At 42.1% G+C, this 20,344-nt stretch overlaps 4 protein-coding genes across 4 annotated transcripts; 3 read left to right on the forward strand and 1 right to left on the reverse strand.

Annotated features, from left to right (window-relative positions):
- The first annotated feature begins 4,081 nt into the window (after positions 1-4,081).
- On the forward strand, positions 4,082-5,282 carry LOC149691194 (uncharacterized). Its single transcript, XM_089869486.1, has 2 exons — positions 4,082-4,298; positions 4,375-5,282. Exons 1-2 carry the CDS (start codon positions 4,082-4,084, stop codon positions 5,280-5,282), a joined length of 1,125 nt encoding a protein of 374 aa, XP_089725612.1.
- Positions 5,283-10,439: 5,157 nt separating this feature from the next.
- Positions 10,440-11,744, forward strand: LOC149691195 (uncharacterized protein F54H12.2-like). Its single transcript, XM_089869487.1, has 2 exons — positions 10,440-11,119; positions 11,240-11,744. The coding sequence occupies exons 1-2, from the start codon at positions 10,440-10,442 to the stop codon at positions 11,742-11,744; spliced, it is 1,185 nt and encodes a 394-aa protein (XP_089725613.1).
- Positions 11,745-12,627: 883 nt separating this feature from the next.
- LOC149691196 (uncharacterized) lies at positions 12,628-17,643 on the reverse strand. Its single transcript, XM_089869488.1, has 5 exons — positions 17,608-17,643; positions 15,499-17,247; positions 13,621-15,338; positions 13,262-13,551; positions 12,628-13,172 (listed from the first exon to the last, which is right to left on the reverse strand). The coding sequence occupies exons 1-5, from the start codon at positions 17,641-17,643 to the stop codon at positions 12,709-12,711; spliced, it is 4,257 nt and encodes a 1,418-aa protein (XP_089725614.1). The 3' UTR covers positions 12,628-12,708.
- Positions 17,644-18,833: 1,190 nt separating this feature from the next.
- On the forward strand, positions 18,834-19,793 carry LOC149691197 (uncharacterized). Its single transcript, XM_089869489.1, has one exon. It carries the CDS (start codon positions 18,834-18,836, stop codon positions 19,791-19,793), a length of 960 nt encoding a protein of 319 aa, XP_089725615.1.
- Positions 19,794-20,344: the final 551 nt, after the last annotated feature.

Genomic DNA, 20,344 nt, shown 5'->3' on the forward strand with positions numbered 1-20,344 from the left:
TGGTGAGCTGAAATGGACATAGATTTAATAAATTAAATAATTTTCTATTTCAGAATTTGGTTTTTTCATGCAAAGCGGTCTTTATTAAAATATTCTGAGAGAGCAGCAGGGGTGCCGATCATTATTTTTCCCAGGGGTCTGGGCCCAAGGCAAAACCAAGGAGCTAATCCAAAATTTTAATTTTTTAAATCAATAGTTTTTAGATTCATCTCCAACTTTTCACCAACTGTTGTCAGTAGGTCATATTCAAATCTCGCGCTCATATTCACCATTTTATTTTCTCAAATTAAGGTCACGTGATTTTTAATTAACCCTTTTGGCCCTACTTTTGCCTTGCTGAACCTATGGTTAAACCTAAGGTTAAAATGATCACAATGAAATACCTGGAGAATTTTTACAATTATTTGCAAGTGTCATGCGGTTTAAACGAATGTTTTCTCTCTTTCCATAATAAAAGTGATAAAATATTTTAGACAATACACCGATAAAAGAAATTTGAATATTCCGTCATTGAGAATTCTTTGTTTTCCATTGTCAATTGCACTCACCTCCCTCTCAATGATGGAAAATTCAAATTTATTTTATCGCGGCATTGTCTAAAATATTTTATCACCATTAATATGGATAGAGAGAAGACATTACACATAATATCGAAAGCAATTTGATTCAGGTAACGGACGAATTTTTATTAGTAATAACGATAAGGCCCATTATGAAAATTTCACTTTTTGAAATATCGCCGGAGTTAAATTACCCTTTAAAAGCAATTTTTCCCACGAAGATCTTTAGTTCATGCACTGTAAGCCGATCGCCCAACATGAACTTCAAAACTTACGTCACGTTCTTTGCCATCATCGTGCTAACTGTGGTAGAGGAGACTTACCAAATTGATAAATATTTGGAGCCATGCAAAAAAGAGAATGGAACTCCACATGATTTCATAGAAACGGCAATAGCCGCAGACTTGTACAATTTGTTTTGCGAAGAAGGCGGTAAGTAAAAACTAACGTACTTAGCAGCTAGCAAAGGGCCTTTGACAAAACTGATAGATTTTTGTCAAGTCCAATATTTCTTTTTTTTTTATTTTTCCAACATATTAGAAATGATTAAATTAGTTTCAAGAAAGGAAGATAAACTGTGAAAATGGGTTTTGGGAAGGTGATCCATCAAAAGGGCGATAATTGTGTATTAATTATTTTGTATTTATTCTCTTTCCATTTAATAATAGACATCTGCCTTCATTTTTTAAAGTATCTTGTTCATGCTCGTGTAAGTATAATGTTAGCTGTGAAGTAGGGGCTGTCTAAAATCATGGATACGTGTATATACTAAGTATTATGGATTTCCATCTCTTACCTTGTACAAGAGGTTGCATCCAATCAATAAAAAAAACCATCCTAACACATTTAAGCCATTATGTAGTCTTGGGCATGAACTCCTTATGGGAAAAAAAGGAATTTTTTCGGGAAATATTGGATTTTATATGAGAAAAATGTGTTTTTATAGGAAAATATAGGACCAAAATTGCTTATTAGTAATTCTACAGGGCCCATAGGCCTTTGTAGATATGACTTAGCACCCTTCCGTAATGTTAAAGAAAAAATCAAATGCTTTTAATAAATTTACTATTTTACTTAAACTATGTAGAAAAATCTCAAAAAAAATATTTTGAAAAGAGCAACTTAAATGTAATATATAGAAAATTCTGAGCGAGCGAATCGATCTCCGCAATTTCGGTTTCTAGGCCTAGTCAAATGTGATCTCGATTAAAGAGCAACATTTTGAGAAATTTGACGCTGTTCCGTTCGGAAAAAATACTATTACATAAAAAACCATACCAATTTTGTAAACCTAGTTTTTTATCGTTTGTTGGTCTACATTTTTAGAATTAATTTTTTTGTTTGAACTATATAATCAGCTAACTTAATAGCAAAGTATGTTGTTGGTTTGGAAGTCGCCGTTCGGGTACTTCGCTCAGCTTTATCATTAGTCAATAAAATTGTTTACGTTTACTTAACCAAGTTCGCTTTCTTGTCGTCAGACATCACCGTCGCGTACATGCCAATTATAACCTTTTACCGTATCAAGTCTTCCGTCGGATCGTCAGAGTCGGCTTAATTACGTGGAAAGCTGGTCGTTGGGTTCATCACCACTGCGGACGTTCACAATTCCTGTAACAGCTCTGGAGAAAACCACTGCGGAACGGAATAAAGGCGAATTGGGTCTTAACAACATCAGCAACAGAGTTAAAACACATGCCAAGACTCCTCTTAATCAACAGCAATTGGAATTTTTTCTGGAAGAAGTGGGCAAGTCGTGGCAAGTCATAGATGAGGCGCATGTCAAGGTGGTCTCGTTGGACGCTGAAAATGCTGGCCTGCATGAACAGAAATGGGATGACTTATTCACGTTGTATACGAATTCGAAATGCGCACTTAAGTCTATTCTAGCCATTATGGTTCCAATCTCGACACGTCAGTTGTCTGTAGGATCACATTCGGAGATCAAGTTACCTAAAATCAACCTCCCAACGTTCGCGGGAGAAATACATAATTGGATATCATTCCGGGGCATGTACCTCACTGCCATCCACAAAAATCAAGAATTATCAGATGCCCAGAAATATACCTATCTCAAGTCAAGTTTAACCGGAAACGCCGTAAATCTAATCAAATCACTCACCATTTCTGATGCCAATTACACCATTGCTTGGGATACGGTCACCAAGAGGTTCGAAAACAACAGAGAACTCTACTTTGCCATTATGAGACGATTCTTCTCGCTGCCTATGATACCAACAAGCAACTCAAATGCCTTACGATCGATCGTGGATGCGGCGATGGAATGTACCAGAGCTATCGACACTCTTCCGATAGCGAATAAATGGGATGCGGTTCTGGTGTTCCTTCTAACCCAGAAGTTAGATCCGTCTTCTAAGGAGCAATGGGAACTTAGTCTCAAGAACACAGAGATACCAAAGTCAAGCGATCTGCTGGAATTTATTGTACAAAGAGTGCGCTCCTTGGCGGCATCATCATTCGGTCGCAATCCTCACGTCACGAGGAACCCAGTGACCTTGCACACCAGAACTGGAGCATCGTACTCAGATGGTAAATGTACGTTCTGTTCCGCCAATCATTTCAATTTCCGATGCCCAAAACTGTCCGCTATGAAGGTCGACGAAAGACGATCATTAGTACAGACGTTGCCTGTGCAAGGGATGATTCCAGCCCTTCAAGTTCGAGCTCTATTGGATGGCGGATCGACCGTATCTTGCATCTCCGAAGCGTGCATGGCGAGACTGGGCCTCGCACGAAAGACAGTCCAGACGGAAGTAGTAGGACTAGGTGCGACGCAACTCGGTCGAGCTAGAGGACTTACTCAGGTTCACTTCAAACCATTCTTCGAGGACGCAACTTCAGAAAGGTTTCGCATCAACGCAAATTTATTGAAGAAAATCACATGTCAGCTGCCTTTACGAAAATATGATACAAGCAACTGGCCTCATCTCCGGAAGCTGCGACTAGCGGATCCCGAGTTTAACATCCCTGGTGACATTGATGTACTGTTGGGTGCTGACGTATTTTTCAAACTCCTTTTAAATGGGAAACGAACCAAGGATGCCTTTTCTCCAGATGCGATCAATTCCAAGCTAGGATGGCAGGTTTCCGGGCCGACGAGCATTGAACAACCTAGAGTACATGTACACCTTCATCATACTCTCACACTCGAAGAAACCCTGAATCAATTTTAGGCGATTGAACAAATACCAAAGAAACAAATCATGACGCCGGAAGAAAAAGCTTGCGAGGAGGATTTCCTAAAGTCCCATTACCGAGATCCAGCCGGAAGATTCGTGGTACGCATACCAATGAAAGAGCCAACGATTCCTCTTGGATCTTCGCTCGAGGTAGCCCTGAGAAGATTCTACCAAATTGAGAGGAAGATCGACGCGCGCCCGGAGTTGAAAGCCTTATACGATGGATTCATGGAACGATACGAAGAGTTGGGACATATGTAGAAGATCTTACCAGAGAACCAAAAGAAGTCTTCAAGAGTCTATATCCCTCATCACTATGTAATGAAAGATTGGAACCAAACCTGTAAATTCCGAGTGGTCTTCGATGCATCTTCTAAGACCACCTCTGGATTCTCCTTCAACGATGCGCAACTCGTGGGTCCAGTGGTCCAGGATTCGCTATACGCCATTGTCATGCGGTTCAGAATACATCGAATAGCCTTTGTCGCTGACATCATGAAAATGTACCGCCAGATACTAGTAGTCCCAGAACAACGAAGTCTGCAATCTGTGGCGGTCGACACCCAAGGCTACAGTCCAAGAATTCCAATTGAACACTGTAACCTATGGAACAGCCTCGGCACCCTTCTTGGCAACTCGAGTATTGCAGGAGTTCGGCGAAACTGCGTTGCATGAACATTCGTTGGGAGCTGCGATTGTCAAAACGGATTTTTACATGGACGATGTAATGAGTGGAGGACAAACCGCAACAAAAACCAAGATCGCTATACACCAGATTCGCTCACTGTGCGATGGTGCCGGTTTCCGTCTCAGCAAGTTTGCCTCAAACGACCCTGATTGTTTAACAGAAGTACCGCCTGAGTTACAAGATTCCAAAAACATACTAGCGATGGATGACTATGCTCTTGTCAAGACACTCGGACTTTATTGGGATACGAGGAAAGATCAGTTCCTGTTCAAAGTACAACCTGCGCCCTGTCAGTCACCTCTTACGAAGAGGACTCTACTTTCCGAAATATCGAATATCTTCGATCCCATGGGTTGGCTTGCCCCCATCATTATCCGAACGAAAATCCTGATGCAGGATGTATGGAAGGGGGAAATCGATTGGGATGCAGAAACTACCGTAGGAGTTCAAACATTATGGGCGGATTTCAAGAATTCCATTATACACATTCAAGATCTCCGAATAGACCGATGGATGCATTCTTTACCTGAGATATCCGTCCTCAAACTTCACGGATTTTCGGATGCATCCGAGAAAGCATACGCTGGAGTGGTATATCTGAGATCGGTCGATCAGGGTGGAAAGGTCCATATCTCATTACTCACAGCAAAGACAAGGGTGGCTCCCGCAAATAAAGCGATATCAATCCCGAGGATGGAGCTCTGCGTTGCATTGCTCCTTGCGGATCTCATGGAAACCGTTCAAGTGTCCTTAAACCTGAACTTCAATCAAGTTAAAGCTTGGACAGATTCGACGATCGTATTATGTTGGCTTTCCTCTTGTCCACGTCAGTAGATAGAAAGTGTTACTTTCACCTCACTGGCGTCAGTCAGTGCCAGATGGCACATGATCTGGCACCAGTAAATATGGCGTCAATGGACGCCCACAGAATTTTTCTTCTTATGGCGCCAGTGAATCAAATATTTTTTCTCACAATCCTGCTATGACGTCAGTGAATCAATCATGGCGTCAATGTTAGGCTTAAGCGTCATATTCGACAACGTGGTAAATAACCTTTGTCATACACGTGGTTTAACTATAAGAACGTGATTGGTCTAAAAAGAGCGCCATGTTTACATGGTCAGAAAGTCACGTGACATTAAAGTATAAAAGACGAGGACGGTTTAAAGATAAGGCATTCTACATCCATCCTTGAAGTACCGATCCAGATCCGAAAAATGTAAGTATAAATTTCTTTCAATATAAGTTTACGATAGTTAATTCCTCCCGCATTTATCGATATGGATTTAAGTATGCAACACCCCTTTACCGGACTAGTGGCTGGAGTCACCGGCTGTGGGAAAAGTGTTTTCGTAGGAGAATTAATTAAGCATAAGGATATATGTATTTCGCCCACCCCCGAAAGAATAATTTGGTGTTACACGGAGTATCAGTCGAAACTATACGGTGCTATACTATCCCATACTCCGAGTGTAGAATTTCACGAGGGTTTATTAGATGTTAACTCCCTAGATGCTAGTGTGAGGAACTTCGTTATATTAGACGACTTACTATGTGAAATAGCGAATAATAGGGACGTGACGAATCTTTTCATTAGGGGCTCGCACCATAGGAATACCTCAGTTTTAATTTTAATGCAGAATCTTTATTATCCTGGGAAGGAAATTCGTACCTTAAACTTAAATGCCCATTACTTGGTTATATTTAAAACACCACGTGATCAGTCTGCCATTATCCATCTTGCGAAACAAATTTCGCCGGGAAATAGTAAATACGTGGTAGACTCCTTTAGACAGGCGACTTTGGAACCTTACGGATATCTATTTGTAGACCTTAAGGCTAACACCCTAGATAACCACCGTCTAAGAACAGGTATACTTCCAGGTCAACAAGCAGCACTGTTCATACCGAAATGACGGCCATCCTTGAAGCGAATTTTTTCCGGATTAAGGGACGATGGGTAATCAAGGAGCTGACGATGTACGTGAAGGAGACCGACGTCCACGAAGTCTGGATCTTCCAATCCCCATGCAAGTTCTCAGAGTTATCCGTCAAGGATAAAAGGCAATGCAGGTGGCTCTCAAGGAACCCTTGCGTTCTAGCATTCGAGGAGGGAGACTACCCATACGAGACGACGCAGGAGGCCGCCGACTATATTCGAGCTAGAGCATCGTCATACGTGACGAAAGGAGCGGAGAAGGCCGAAACCCTATCAAGGTTCTTAGGGTGCGAAGTTATCAACGCCGAAGACTACGGTTGCCCGAGATTATCAAGTATCGAGTGCGATACCCCCAGGGCTTGCACTTTTCATAGGGACAGCAACAACTGTACCTTGGTGAAGGCGTCCAAACTAGCGGAATGGCTCCGTCAAAACGAGTCGACGATAATTTAAATTTTTTAAAATATATTGCAAATTGTAACTCATGTCAAAGAAATGCCGCAATTAAATTTGCCAATAAAGAAGCGATTAAATCTATTGTCGAGTGTTGTATAAATATCCTACGGGGCAATGTCCCTCTTTCAGTGGAGGAGAAGGAGCGGTTGAAGAAACATCGACACGTTATAAGAAAGGTTACGTCCAACATACTCCCTTCAAAGAAAAGGAAACTATTAATTCAAAACGGAGGTTTCATCCCTTTACTTCTCGGACCGTTACTATCTATCATTAGTTCAGTAGCAGGTGCGGCTATAAGTCGAGCTATAAAGTAAAAATGGCGCGAAAAATGTTATTAATTTCCGAAGAAACGTATAATAGGTTAAATTCAAATAGCGGTTTAAAAGTCGACACTTCAATGGAGTTGGATAAGGAGGATAAGTTGAAATCCATCATAAACGATACTAAATTAAACGATACTGATAAACTATTAAGATATAACCACGTACTTTCGAGGGAAATTAGTAAAACGGTGAAAAGGGCGAAAGTAAAACCAGCAAAAAACCGGAATTGGGGTCCTGAAATCGTCTCTTCGGTTCCTTCCTATAGCGCAGCTGATTGTTTGAACTTGTACAAATGGATTGACCGTATATCAAAAATAAGATGGACACACGCCGGAGAGTTAATATATGAGAACCGTAAAATCATCGGTTCAAATATAGTTGATTTATTAGCTTATACCGCGAAGAGTTCTAAAAAACAGTCGTCCGTCATTGGTGCCCCACAGTTTTACCAACTTTTGTATACGGTTAATGTACCAAGAACATTAATTAAAATTAGAAAAACAGACCCACCCCCGCCTGAAAAAAGTGAAGCGAAGAAAGAAAAAGTGGAGAAAGAAGAAGTGAAGGAGGAGGATTATTATTTGCCCGCTCAGACTGGTGAGGGTTTCGGAAATTGGATAAACTTGTAGCACTTGTTTTTAATAAAATACGATTCATTTACATTCCACGTTTCATTCATTTTAAGTATTCCGATATGGAAGGTTGTGATAATCAGGTGGGTACTTTTGTGGTGTTAGCCAACCTAGTTGACACATTTTTTAAATCTCCTAAAATTTTAACTGTGGTTTTAGTAATTGCCATATTCCTAATTATAGAGGTTAGCGATTTTCTCTTCAGGCATTATCATAGTGTAACCAACTGCACCCTTAATGGATAGACTAAAAGAGATTTATTCCAATGTTTCTGACCCGGGTTCATATGGAAGTGTTCTCGGGCTATACCGAGCGGCTAAAGAGGCTGGGTTAAAGGTTACGGTAAAAGACGTGGAGACATTTTTAAAAACACAAGATACGTATACATTACACAGGAATGCCAGAAAAAACTTTAAGAGAAATAGGACAATAGTTTATGGGATCGATTAGCAGTGGCAGATTGATTTAGCTGATTTGAAGAACCTAACTCGTCAAAATAAAGGGTTCAGATACCTCCTGTGCTGCATTGACGTTTTCAGTAAATACGCCTTTGTGGTGGCTACCAAGGACAAGAAAGGACCAACCATCCTCAGGGCTTTTAAGGCTATTCTCGAGTCCGGTCGCTCACCGAAGCGAGTGCAAAGTGACCACGGTAATGAGTTCATATGCAGGGATGTTCAGAGAGAGTTGAAAAGAAGGGGGATTGAGTTCTTTGCCCCGGATTCCGAACAGAAGGCTACGATAGTTGAAAGGTTCAACAGAACTCTAAAAAGTCGCATGTATCGGTATTTCACGGAAAACAATACCTATAAGTACATTGACGCTCTTAAAGACATGGTTCAAGCTTATAATAACAATTATCACCGATCCATAAAGTGTAAACCCGTTGAAGTCACACCCGAAACATCGAGACGGGTATGGGAAAACCTTTTCGGCGATATAGACTTCTCCCCACCATTAAAGTATCCTTACGATATTGGTGACGTAGTCCGGATAAGCAAACATAAGAATATTTTCGAGAAGGGTTACTTGCCCACGTGGTCGGAAGAACTTTTCAAAGTGGTGGAGAGATTACCTCGTAGTCCACCGGTGTATAGGATCCAGGATTTGAATTCGGAACCGATTACTGGTATTTTTTACAAGGCACAATTACAGAAAGTGGGTAAAGACCTAAATTCTAGCGTGTTTAAAATAGAAAAGATATTGAGGAAACGTCGCAGACCCGACGGGACGCTAGAGAAGCTAGTACGTTGGAAAGGATACTCTCCGTCTTTTGACAGTTGGGTTCAGGAAATAGATATAGTATGAGCTTTTACATCACTTTACCTTCCGACTCGTCGATGAGGTATTTCCCCGACAATACGAGAAGTAAATTCCGGACGTACCTCCCCGAACCCGTAAAATTACAGGGATTTTACGAAGTAGGCTTAGCGGAAATTAGCTACCCGCACACTTGGGATAATTTGAGTAGGACATGCTCGCTTATACTCGTGAGTAATGGTAGAGTAGTATATTCTACAATCATAGAGTTACCCGCCGGATATTATGGTAATATCCAGGACCTTATCGAGCAACTTAACTACGTCGAGGATGACGTGGCGGGCGTTATTACGCGTGAACCTTCCATTCCCGCCCAGCTCAAGTATTCCTTTAGTTACATAAAGCGCATACGAAGAGTACAAATTTCTCTCAAAGAGGATTATTTGTTAACTATACCGGGGGAGTTATCTGTTATTCTCGGATTTTCGAAAGATTCCACGGAATCAACGACTTTTTCCCAGTCTACCATAGCCACGTACCCCTTTGACCTCGACGCGGGACTTCATTCACTCTTTGTTTATAGCGACGTGGTCGAGTCTAGACCCGTGGGAGATGTGCACATACCTCTACTAAGAATCGTTAGCGTGCAGGGTAATGACGGAGAAACGGTAGACAAAGATTTCCCTAGACCGCACTACCTCCCCCTCGCCTGCAATACTTTCCAGTCAATTGAAATTAACATAATGAGTGAGCTTGGTACCCCCATAGATTTCGTGAGAGGAAGAGTTCACGTTACTCTACACTTTAGACCCCGTAGAATGTGGTCACCATTATAAATTAGAAGGTAAAACAGGTCCTCGTGTCATTTACACTTGAAGTTTTAGATGAAGAACGTCGTCAAATCGAATATGTCCTTTAACCAATCGGACTACGATCAACACTTTCTAAACCAGATCGGACATGGTGGAAAATTTGATTATTATAAACACTTTCATTCTCAAATTGGTAATTCTTTAGCGGTATACAGGGGGCTTCCGGTGCAACACGGGTACGGATTGGGAAACTTCATTTCATCGGCGTTTCGCCGGGCAATACCTATACTCAAACGGGGTGCCAGTTACCTCGGTAAAAATTTTTTGAACACAGGTGCGAAGGTCGTGACGGACGTAGCTAGCGGGATTCCCTTAAAAGCATCTGTAAAATCTCATGGAAAAGCCGCGGCTAAAGACGTCGCCCTTAGTGCAGCGGAAGAAATTCGAAAAATGACGGGGAATGGTAATAAAAGGAGACGTAGGTCTAGATCACTCGTCAGTTCAGTCGTGACAAGAAAGAGGAAAGCAACATCCTTTAATCATCCAGATATTTTTACCTAAAAAATATAATGACACATGTCCATCCCGGTTCGCATGGGTCAATCAGTAGCGAAGTCGAACTTTTCGACGTACCTCTTACCAATACCAGTATTCTGAGTGGAGAATGGGTCGAATACAGCCCCATCTCTAACATTAACGAAAATTCGACAATCACGTTTACCGTAGCTGGTAGTTCCGACGCGTATTTGGACTTGTCCAAGACTTTATTACATATTCAAGTTAGGATTGTCAACCCGGCCGATGGGACCACAATTCCGGCCGCTGCTGATAAAGTTGGACCGGTAAATAATTTCCTGCATAGTCTTTTCAGCGAAGTACACCTTTCGGCTCAAGAGAGATCGGTCACACCATCGCCGCAAAACTACCCTTACAAGGCCATGTTTCAAACGGCGGTGACATTCGGAGGACCCGCCAAAACTAGTTTTCTTACTAGTTCCATGTTTTACAAAGACACGGCCGGAAAATTTGACGTTTTGGACGATAACGAAGGGTTTAAAACGCGAGCGGCCTTTGCCAAAAAAGGAACAATAGATATGGTAGGAACTGTACACTTGGACCTTTGTCAACAACCTCGATACTTCCCAAATTTAACGGATCTCAAATTCAAGTTTGTTAAAAGTCCAAACGAATTTTGCGTGCATGCAGACGGTGCAGTTAAATGGAAAGTGGTTTACGAGTTAGCATCCCTGTACGTTCGTAAAGTGAAATAACCATCGGAAGTGTTAATCGCCCACGCTAAATGTTTGGAACTGGCAACCATGAAATACCCGATTATTCGCACGGAATGTAACTCATTCTCAATTAACAGTGGTACAAAAATATGTGTTAGAGATAATTTATTCATGGGTCAACTACCCAAAAAAGTTCTTTTCGCTCTTGTAGATCAAAATGCATATTTGGGTGATTACGGAAAGTCACCCTTCAATTTTCAACCTTATGATTTAAATCATATCGCCTTGTACCTTGACGGAGCTAGCGTTCCACATAAACCTCTTACCCCAAACTTTTCTGGTGGTCAATATATGAGATCTTATACTAATCTTTTTACTCAAACCTCTCAATGGTTATTGGACGAGGGAAACTACATTTCACGGGAGGAATTCCCCAATGGGAATTGCATATTTGCTTTTGATTTAAGTGCCGACCTCAGTAGTTCAACTTCTCAATTTCAATTGATAAGGAATGGTAACTTGCGATTGGAATTAAAATTCGCCAAGGACTTGCCCAAGACTATCACAGTTTTATATTACTCTGAGTTTCAGAATTTGGTTGAGATTGATAAGAATAGAACTGTCATATACGATTACAACTAAAAGATTATGAACACTACGCAATTAACTAAAATTATGCAAAGAGATAAATTCACCAAAGATCTGTTTCGAGGTGTTTTTGCAGCTGACCTGCTACCCGAGAAAGTAAAGTTTTTCCCTTCACTGTGTATTGTAAATACTGGCTCTTCAGAAACTGAAGGTCTCCATTGGACTGTTATTTACTTTTCTAGTAACAAAAATACCGAGTTCTTCGATAGTTTCGGAAACCCGCCGGACATGTTTCAATTCAACGATTTTGTAGAAAGAAACAGCGTTACCGTAACTTTTAATTCTAAACAACTTCAAGGAAATTCCAGTCAGACGTGTGGCGGATTTTGCGTATATTTTTCTCTGTATAGATGTAGAGGTATTAAAATGTAGGATATTTGCTTAAAATTTGTAAAAGATAAGAATTTGAACGATAAAATGATATCGGAATTTATGTATAAGAGATTTTTAATAAAGTTTTTTTGATTGAATTTATGTGTTTTTCTTTAAATCGCGCGCGAACTTATTCCTACACGCGGGAAATTTAAACACGCGCACGCGGCTGGCCCACGCGCTACACCTTAACCTGTAAAAAAAAAATGTTTGCCTAAGTTGTATGAATTAAGAGGGAGAAAATTTGCATTTAAAAAATTTTATTTTGAATGAGAAACCGTAGAATCACGGAGTAAAACTCTTTCGAGAAAAAACAACTTAAAACTATACAATTAAACATTGAAAATATATATACATTAAATTAAACTTATAAACTATACATAGAACTATGAAATTTTAAAGGAAAAGGGTAGGGCGTGGACCGATTCGGCCACTTCGCACCAAAAGGGTATGGGAGGGGAAATTGGGCGTGGACCGATTCGGCCACTTCGCACCAAAAGGGTATGGGATGAGGGCGTGGACCGGTTCGGCCACTTCGCCCCCAGGATGGGAGGGGATAGGGTTACAGAAAGTTATACATTTGGAATTATTCCTTAATTTTAAAATGACCATGAGCGTATGTAGACACCCCATCGATGATGAATCTCTTATCATCGCAGGGGTTAAGAGCGAGTTTCTTCTGAGTGATGGAAAATAGTTCGTGTTTAACACTGACTATCCTCTTCATCTCCTCAGTGGTGAGTTTACGTTGAAGCAGGCATTCCTTGTATTGGGCGTGACGTATCTTCTTTTTGACTACGCGACGACAGATTCCCTTCGCCGTCTTCTTTTCACCTTTTGCCGACAGGATGCTGTACATTTTCGGTCGCAAGCCGCAGAACTCTTGAATCTGGACGCTGTTGAGTTCGTCCTTGAACTTTCCGAGGGCCTTCTTGTTCTCCTCGCTGAAGAGCGGATGTTCCTTGGGGTAGGCGGAAAAGTCGAACATGTCCTTCATCTGGGAAAAGTCCCGGGGCAAATCGTCGGTGAAAATCTGATAGGTCAGGCTGTCTGCAATTATACGTAAAAACATTTAATTAGTTAAAATTGAAAGTAGAAAAAAGGATTTAAATCTAGTAAACGTTTTTAAAAAATCATACCTGTGTCGGTAAAAAGAAGTTTGAGGTCGCCGCCATATTTTGCCTTCATAGTGTTGTAATGGAAGTCGTACATGACCAACTTTGAGAGGTCCAAGATGGCGAAACCGGTGTAAATGGGTCGGTCCAACTTGAGGGATTTCTTCAGACGATGGATCCCGACCAGCTCGTTCCTGAAGATGGTGAACCTCTGGAATGTCGGTGAACTGGCCTTCTTGATTGCCATCTCCCGGGTCTGGACAAGATCAAAGTTGATCCTGTTGCGGAGGTTTTCCATCGTCTTCCCGAAAACACTGTTAATAGATGAAAATTTTGATTAATTTACGTGTGAAATAATAACTTAGCGTAGCGTAGATGCGTACCTATTGTTGGCCAACTTGAAAAAATCCTTCTCAAAGTCGTTCACTGCCTGCTTCCTCTTCTCCGTGTTGAACTCGATAAATGGTTTTAACCACGCACCCTGCTCGAATGTGAGTATTCGATGGATTTTCCCCAATTTCATCCCCTTAGCGATGTAAAACTTGAGATTCCGGTAGTGGAGAACATATTTCTCCCTATTGTAGAGCGAGGGAACTAACTTTGGAAGGCTATCATGTACGTTAATTTTCAGTTTGTTCAACTGTTCAATCGAATACGGTGAAAGCTCATCCGCGTTAATAACTCTACGTTCGGGTGCTAAGGGTAGACAGTTATGTTCTTCGTGCAAACTTTCCGGGTACTCAAGATCCACCTCCAGGATAAATCCCTGAGGATCATCGTCTGGGTGATTCAAGATAATTTCACGAGTGAAATCTTGACATGGTTGAATCCATCGAAATCCTCTCATCGGCAGGTGATGACACATTACGGTGCCGTAAAGGTTATTACAGTCTAGGTAGGTAATGTAAGAGCTACGTTCTGCTGTGTTGAATGTTTCGGGGAGATCCTTATTATTGGCTATGGCTAGTCTATGTGTAATTAAAGAAACGCCCCCTCTTATACCCTTCTCAATAAAGAGATGCATATCAGGATCCTGGAGTAGTTCCAATTTCACTTGGGTCATGTGAAGTGCGCTTTGCCAAGCGAAACCAGGACCTGTATATGCATGCGCGCAATCTAACTTGTAATATTCTAGACACATAGCCCTGAAACTTTCAAAAACATCCGCTAGGAGCAGAACGTCGGTCTTAACGTATAAATCATGGTACTCACCGAGGTTAGTGAGTTGGAATTTTTCCCAAACCTTTTGAGCTTGAGAATAATCTTCCTCACTAACCTCTTCGTCAGTTAAGGAATTGAAGAAGGCATCCTTGGGTGGCAACTCGGTCTCGTCGAATTTAGTCTCGCAGTCGAAGTAGTCATAGGGGTAAACCTGCTTCCTCAGCAGATGCGGAACTTCGTCAGCGCTGAAGGCAGAGTTTAAACACTTGAACTTGTCGGCTCCTCCCCGAGCCAAATTCGATACGAGTGTCTCTAGCGATGCCGGCATGAACCTAATTGAGTCTAAGAATCGTAAATTACCCAGAGAAAACGAAATGTACGTTTCGGAATTCGTGGGGATACACGTAATCTTGTGATCTTTGACCAATCCAATTTTGTCCATGATAAGATGAGCATCGTAACGAGATAAGTTATGCATGAAGACCGGAACGAAATTCCGGGTCCTCAGTTTCAGGTTGCACGAATTATGGGCAGCTCCCCTGTAGGTTCCGTTAGTGTGGTCGTGGTCACGAACTTTACAGTCATTTACAGTGAAAGGCTTGTTACATAAGTAACAAGATTGGGCCGAGGCGAATTGCGCCTTTTCTAAGTGTGATAGATTCATGGGGGCGTTATCTTTAATCTTACGCTGAATGATTGCGTCTTCACGCAAAAGGTTTTCTAAAAACTTTTCCGTGGCATCTATCCCTCGATAAGTAACTGGTTTAGAGACTGTACCGTCGTGACTAACGATGACATAACTAAACCCACAGGAGATATGCTGCGAAGTTTTCGGGGTTGAAGAGAGGTCGACATCGGGATCGCATCGGTGAACTTTACGGAGAATAGACTCGAAATCGGCATAGATGACGTATTTAACCTGTGAGAAATAGAAATAAAACTATATTAGATAAAATGTAAACAAAACATTCTCTCTCTCCCATGCATCTTATCGTCTGCTTTATTAATCCCGCTATAGGCGCCGTCTGTCGATAGCCTCAGTAAAGTATTTTGGCGCGCTATTCAAAATACCCTGATAAATAACAAAAGTTTTAGTTTACCTTCTGCTGCCATGCGACATGTTTGAATTCCAGAATAGGTTCCTTTACCGGCATCTCGATCTTCTGGGGTCCGTGTTTACTACACTCCTTGATGTGTTCCCTGTAGTTCTTCTCCGAGTTTACACCGGAGAATCGATGGAGGCAATAACGACAGTAATAGTTCGTGTTTGCGTGTGCGGTGAACGCCTTCGCTAGAAGTCGACTCATGCTTCGGATTAGGCAGAAATGCTTCTTCTCACCCTCGGTTAATAGCAATAAATCTACTTGACGCGGTTCCTCAACTCTATTGGAACTCACGTAAAGGGGGAAGACCTCTTTCTCGTATCCGAAAACATTAATCGAAAGGTTATTCACCCGTTCGAAATTCTCAAATTTACCGGTATTTACTTCCACGGGGAACGTAATACCGGCCATGTCCAATTCATTACTATACTCTAGGTACTTTGTTACACGATTCGGGTTATCAGTATAATTGACAGGGTGTAAATGTGCCAAAATTGACCATAAGAAACACTTATTGTCTGTATTTTGCACATTTAAAAGGGCTCCCTTAGCTAAAAGATTTTTAGGGGTTTCAAAATACGTACCCCCGTGAAGCGGGAGGTACGCTATGATATTAATTTGCAGGAAGAGAATTTTATCTAGAACCCACCCGCTACCGCTCGCCTCGAACTCCTCCATTAAACGTTTCAGAGTCGTAATACTAAAATCTATCTGTCCGGGGATAACGTCGGGGTTCAAAATAGCAAGGTTTCGGGTTCTATGATAAATTAAATTTTCTACTTCCTCGTCAGTGTCGGCTAACTGACGGGTGTAGCGAGCCCTGACAGTTAAATACCACTTAATCCCTCTATCTCTAGCCAGTTTATTACGCAAGTAATTTTCAATCGCTGCCCTATGTCTACCCACGTACAGCTCTACGTCTGTCTCGGTCGCTACGGGTGTGAAACGCGCACAAAAAATAGCCCTACCGAGTACTTCCAGTTCCTCTAGCTCGTCGTGAAGAGGAACTTCCGGTGACGCAACGATGGGTTCCTCCTCCTGCTCTTGGCCACCACCACCCTCCTGCTGATCCATAAAGCGATGGATGTCGCGGTTCTCCTGGCTGGAAAGGGCTGGGAAGTCATCCTCCTGGTCCATGAACTCGTTCAGGGCACGATTTCCATCGTCGGACAGCTCATCCAGATTTTCGCAAACGGCGGGAGGAGGAGTTCCCAGTAGAGATCCATTGATGACACCCTCTTTTCGGTCCATGAACTCGCTCAAAGCACGATTCCCATCGTCGGACAGTTCATCTAGATTTTCAGGAGAAAGGTCCGACGACACCCTACGAGTGACGCCGGAAAGGGGACCGAAAACAGAGGAAGGAGTAGGGTTGGACGTGGACCGTTTCGGCCGCTTCGTCTCAGGAGTGGATGGGTCGGACGTGGACCGTTTCGGCCTCTGCGTCCCAGGAGGGATAAAGGTAGAGGTTGAGGGACCCGAGAATGGGATAACAGGAGGAACAAAGGTAGAGGTTGATGGACCCAAGAATGGGACAAAGGTAGAAGTTGATGGACCCGCATTGTTCATGAGGGGGTGTGGAACCTTAAAGTTAGAGTGTCGGGCAGCCGCGTGTAACTTTAAATTCGCAAGTCTGGTATAAACGGCCGGACATTGCGAGCATGGATATTTAACACCCTCGTGTTTCTCCCTTTTATGTCTCAAAAGCTCTCTGTTCCCTTGGTAGGAACACTCACAAATATTACACTTAAACATTCTCAAAGAATGAATGAGATAAAGACAATCTCAGAAAAATCGCAAGTACTTGTAAAAATACGCAAGTACTTGTAAAAAAATACGCAAGTACTTGTAAAAAAAATCGCAAGTACTTGTAAAAATACGCAAGTACTTGTAAAAAAATACGCAAGTACTTGTAAAAAAAATCGCAAGTACTTGTAAAAATCACAAGTAATTTCGGTACTAGCCCGTAAACTTTTTCTTACCCTCTGCAAAATAACTTACAGCAGCAAATGTTACCAAGTATTGAAAAATACTATAAAGCAACTAAGGAGCAGGCTGGAACTCGTCTGAAGTCAGGAAAAAAAGTGACTGAGTTTGGACACGCACCGGGCTTTTATACTCTTGCCTCTTGGCGTCGTCCATTTAATCTTTGCCCGAACTATCATATGGGTTTTTCCGTTGGCGTCAAGTCGAAAACCGTGCCATGTTTCGAAATTCACGCCAAGTTTCAATCTAGTTTGTTTACTTACAAGTTTCCTAGCAAACATTGCAACCTCGACTATCATTCCATGTCGACACTCGGAGCCAGAGTTTCCTACAAGCGCTTATCGTGATTTCTAATTATTGACATAGACCGTTTATTTACCGTCCGAGTTTCTCTATTCACCGACCTCGAAAACCACGCCATGTTTCGAAATTCATGCCAAGTTTCAGTCTAGTTTGTTTACTTACAAGTTTCCTAGCAAACATTGTAACCCCAACTATGATCCCATGTCGACACTAACCGCTTTCTACAAGCGCTTATCATGATTTCTAATTATTGACATAGGCCGTTTATTTACCGTCCGAGTTTCTCTATTCACGTTCATCGACCTTGTTATTTACATTTCTTATCCTTGAAATAAGCCTATCAATAAAGAGAAATTGGTTTAAGTTGAAATAATTTCTAAAGTTTATATTTAGAAGTATTAAATTCGAATATTAAGTTGAAATAACTCCTAAAATTAGGAATATGCTTATATATTTAGTTAAATAGTATTAAATTTGAATATGGCGGTCCTTTTAGACCAATCGCGTTCTTATAGTTAAACCACGTGTATGACAAAGGTTATTTACCACTGTTGGCGCTTAAGTCTAACATTGACGCCATGATTGATTCACTGACGCCAACACATCATGAACGTTTCACTGACGTCACAACAATATTGGGGGAAAAATGTTTGATTCACTGGCGCCATAGGAGGAAAAATTCTGTGGGCGCCCATTGACGCCATATTTATTGGTGCCAGATCATGTGCCATCTGGCACTGACTGACGCCAGTGAGGTGAAAGTAACACTTTCTATCTACTCACGTCGATGGAAGACGTTTGTCGCAAACCGTGTTTCAAGAATTCAAGAGATAATTCCGGTATCACACTGGCATCATGTTCCCGGACTTGAGAATCCAGCTGATGCCGCCTCCAGAGGAGTATCAGTGCCCGAGCTAATAAACCATAAACTCTGGTGGAAGGGACCTCTATGACCATCCAGTCGGGAGCCCTGGCCAACTCCATCCATTTCTGATCCCAAGACGAATGCCACCGCCATCGAAGAAGAAGGAAATATCGTCATTATGACCACAAGAATAAATGTTGATAACGACATCTTTACACGGTTCTCTACGCTTCTGCGACTACGACGCATAACAGCATGGATACTTCGTTTCAAACATAATGACCTGAACAATTCCCAGAAGATGCGAGACCCCAACTTCAAAGCCGTAATACTTTCTGGTCCCTTGACAAGCATGGAATTAGAGAACGCGTTGCTCACATTAGTAAAGATAGTCCAAGCCTACATGTTACCGGAAGAGATAGAGTCCTTACGCCAGAGTCATCCGTTGCCGAAGCGAAGCAAACTACTATGTCTACATCCTGTCTTGGATTCCATCGGGGTCCTCCGTGTAGGAGGAAGACTTAAACACGCAGATCTCGATACAGCCACAAAGCGTCCAATTCTGCTACCGAGACAACACAAATTTACGGAGATGGTCATTCAAGAGGCCCATACCCAAACCCTGCATGCGGGGACGCAGATGGTTCAGAGCATCCTATCATTAAAGTATTGGATCCTTCGAGGAAGAGATGCAGTAAGACACCAAATTCGAAAATGTGTTGTCTGCACCAGATATCGTGCCGCCACCGCTATCCAGATGATGGGTGATCTACCAAGGGCTCGAGTTCAATACTGCCGAGCATTTGCTAGAACTGGCGTTGACTACGCAGGACCCTTCTATCTTCGTCCAATTACTCCGAGAAGCAAGACATCCTACAAGGCTTACTTATCCTTCTTTGTATGCTTCGTGACGAAGGCACTACATCTGGAAATTGTCTCATCACAAACTACCGAAGCCTTTCTGGCAGCATTACGCCGATTCACTTCGAGACGTGGGAAGCCTAGCGATATGTACAGCGACAGTGGAGCGACCTTCGTTGGGGCCGCCAAGGAACTAAAGGAATTTATGAAACTAATTCAGTCAAATCCACAGAATGCAGCTGTCGCAGATCATCTTTCTTCACAGGGCATAACATGACATTTTAACCCAGCCGGAGCCCCACATTTTGGCGGACTATGGGAGGCCGGCGTCAAGTCCGTAAAATACCACCTACATCGAGTCATTGGTAACAGAAGACTGACCTATGAAGAGTTCTCAACCGTAATCACACAGATAGAGGGTTGCCTAAATTCAAGACCATTAACCCCGCTTTCATCGGATCCCACCGATCTTAATGTTCTCACTCCAAGCCACTTCCTAATTGGAGAATCTCTTCAGGCAATACCGGATCCTGACTTATCTCATTTATCTATGAACCGCCTTAACCGATGGCAGCTACTACAGAAGCTAAAGCAGGATGTCCATAAACGCTGGCTTCGGGAGTACGTAACTAGACTTCAACAAAGACCCAAATGGATGAAACCGCAACGCAATATCGAAGTTGAGGACATGATCTTGGTCAAATCAGACGTTACATCACCCGGAAATTGGCCTTTGGCCAGAGTTATCGAAATTTTTCCGGGACAAGACGGCTACACTCGGGTCGTTACCTTACGGACCACCAAAGGTGAAATCAAACGACCCATCGT

This window comes from Phalangium opilio, unplaced genomic scaffold (genome assembly GCF_054372755.1).
Source record: "Phalangium opilio isolate 3A_F unplaced genomic scaffold, DU_Popi_V2 ptg000026l_1, whole genome shotgun sequence".
NCBI lineage: Eukaryota > Metazoa > Arthropoda > Arachnida > Opiliones > Phalangiidae > Phalangium > Phalangium opilio.

What these genes read in the sequence shown, in the direction of transcription:
- LOC149691194 (XM_089869486.1), top strand. Translation starts at nt 4,082, where the DNA reads ATGAAAGATTGGAACCAAACCTGTAAATTCCGAGTGGTCTTCGATGCA. An exon ending in AGTAGTCCCAGAACAACGAA is followed by an intron (nt 4,299 to 4,374) that starts GTCTGCAATCTG and finishes CCTATGGAACAG; the next exon opens with CCTCGGCACCCTTCTTGGCA.
- LOC149691195 (XM_089869487.1), top strand. Translation starts at nt 10,440, where the DNA reads ATGACACATGTCCATCCCGGTTCGCATGGGTCAATCAGTAGCGAAGTC. An exon ending in GTTTACGAGTTAGCATCCCT is followed by an intron (nt 11,120 to 11,239) that starts GTACGTTCGTAA and finishes CTCAATTAACAG; the next exon opens with TGGTACAAAAATATGTGTTA.
- LOC149691196 (XM_089869488.1), bottom strand. Translation starts at nt 17,643, where the DNA reads ATGGACGACGCCAAGAGGCAAGAGTATAAAAGCCCG. An exon ending in ATGTCGCATGGCAGCAGAAG is followed by an intron (nt 15,339 to 15,498) that starts GTAAACTAAAAC and finishes TATCTAATATAG; the next exon opens with TTTTATTTCTATTTCTCACA. An exon ending in TTCAAGTTGGCCAACAATAG is followed by an intron (nt 13,552 to 13,620) that starts GTACGCATCTAC and finishes ATCTATTAACAG; the next exon opens with TGTTTTCGGGAAGACGATGG.
- LOC149691197 (XM_089869489.1), top strand. Translation starts at nt 18,834, where the DNA reads ATGACCACAAGAATAAATGTTGATAACGACATCTTTACACGGTTCTCT.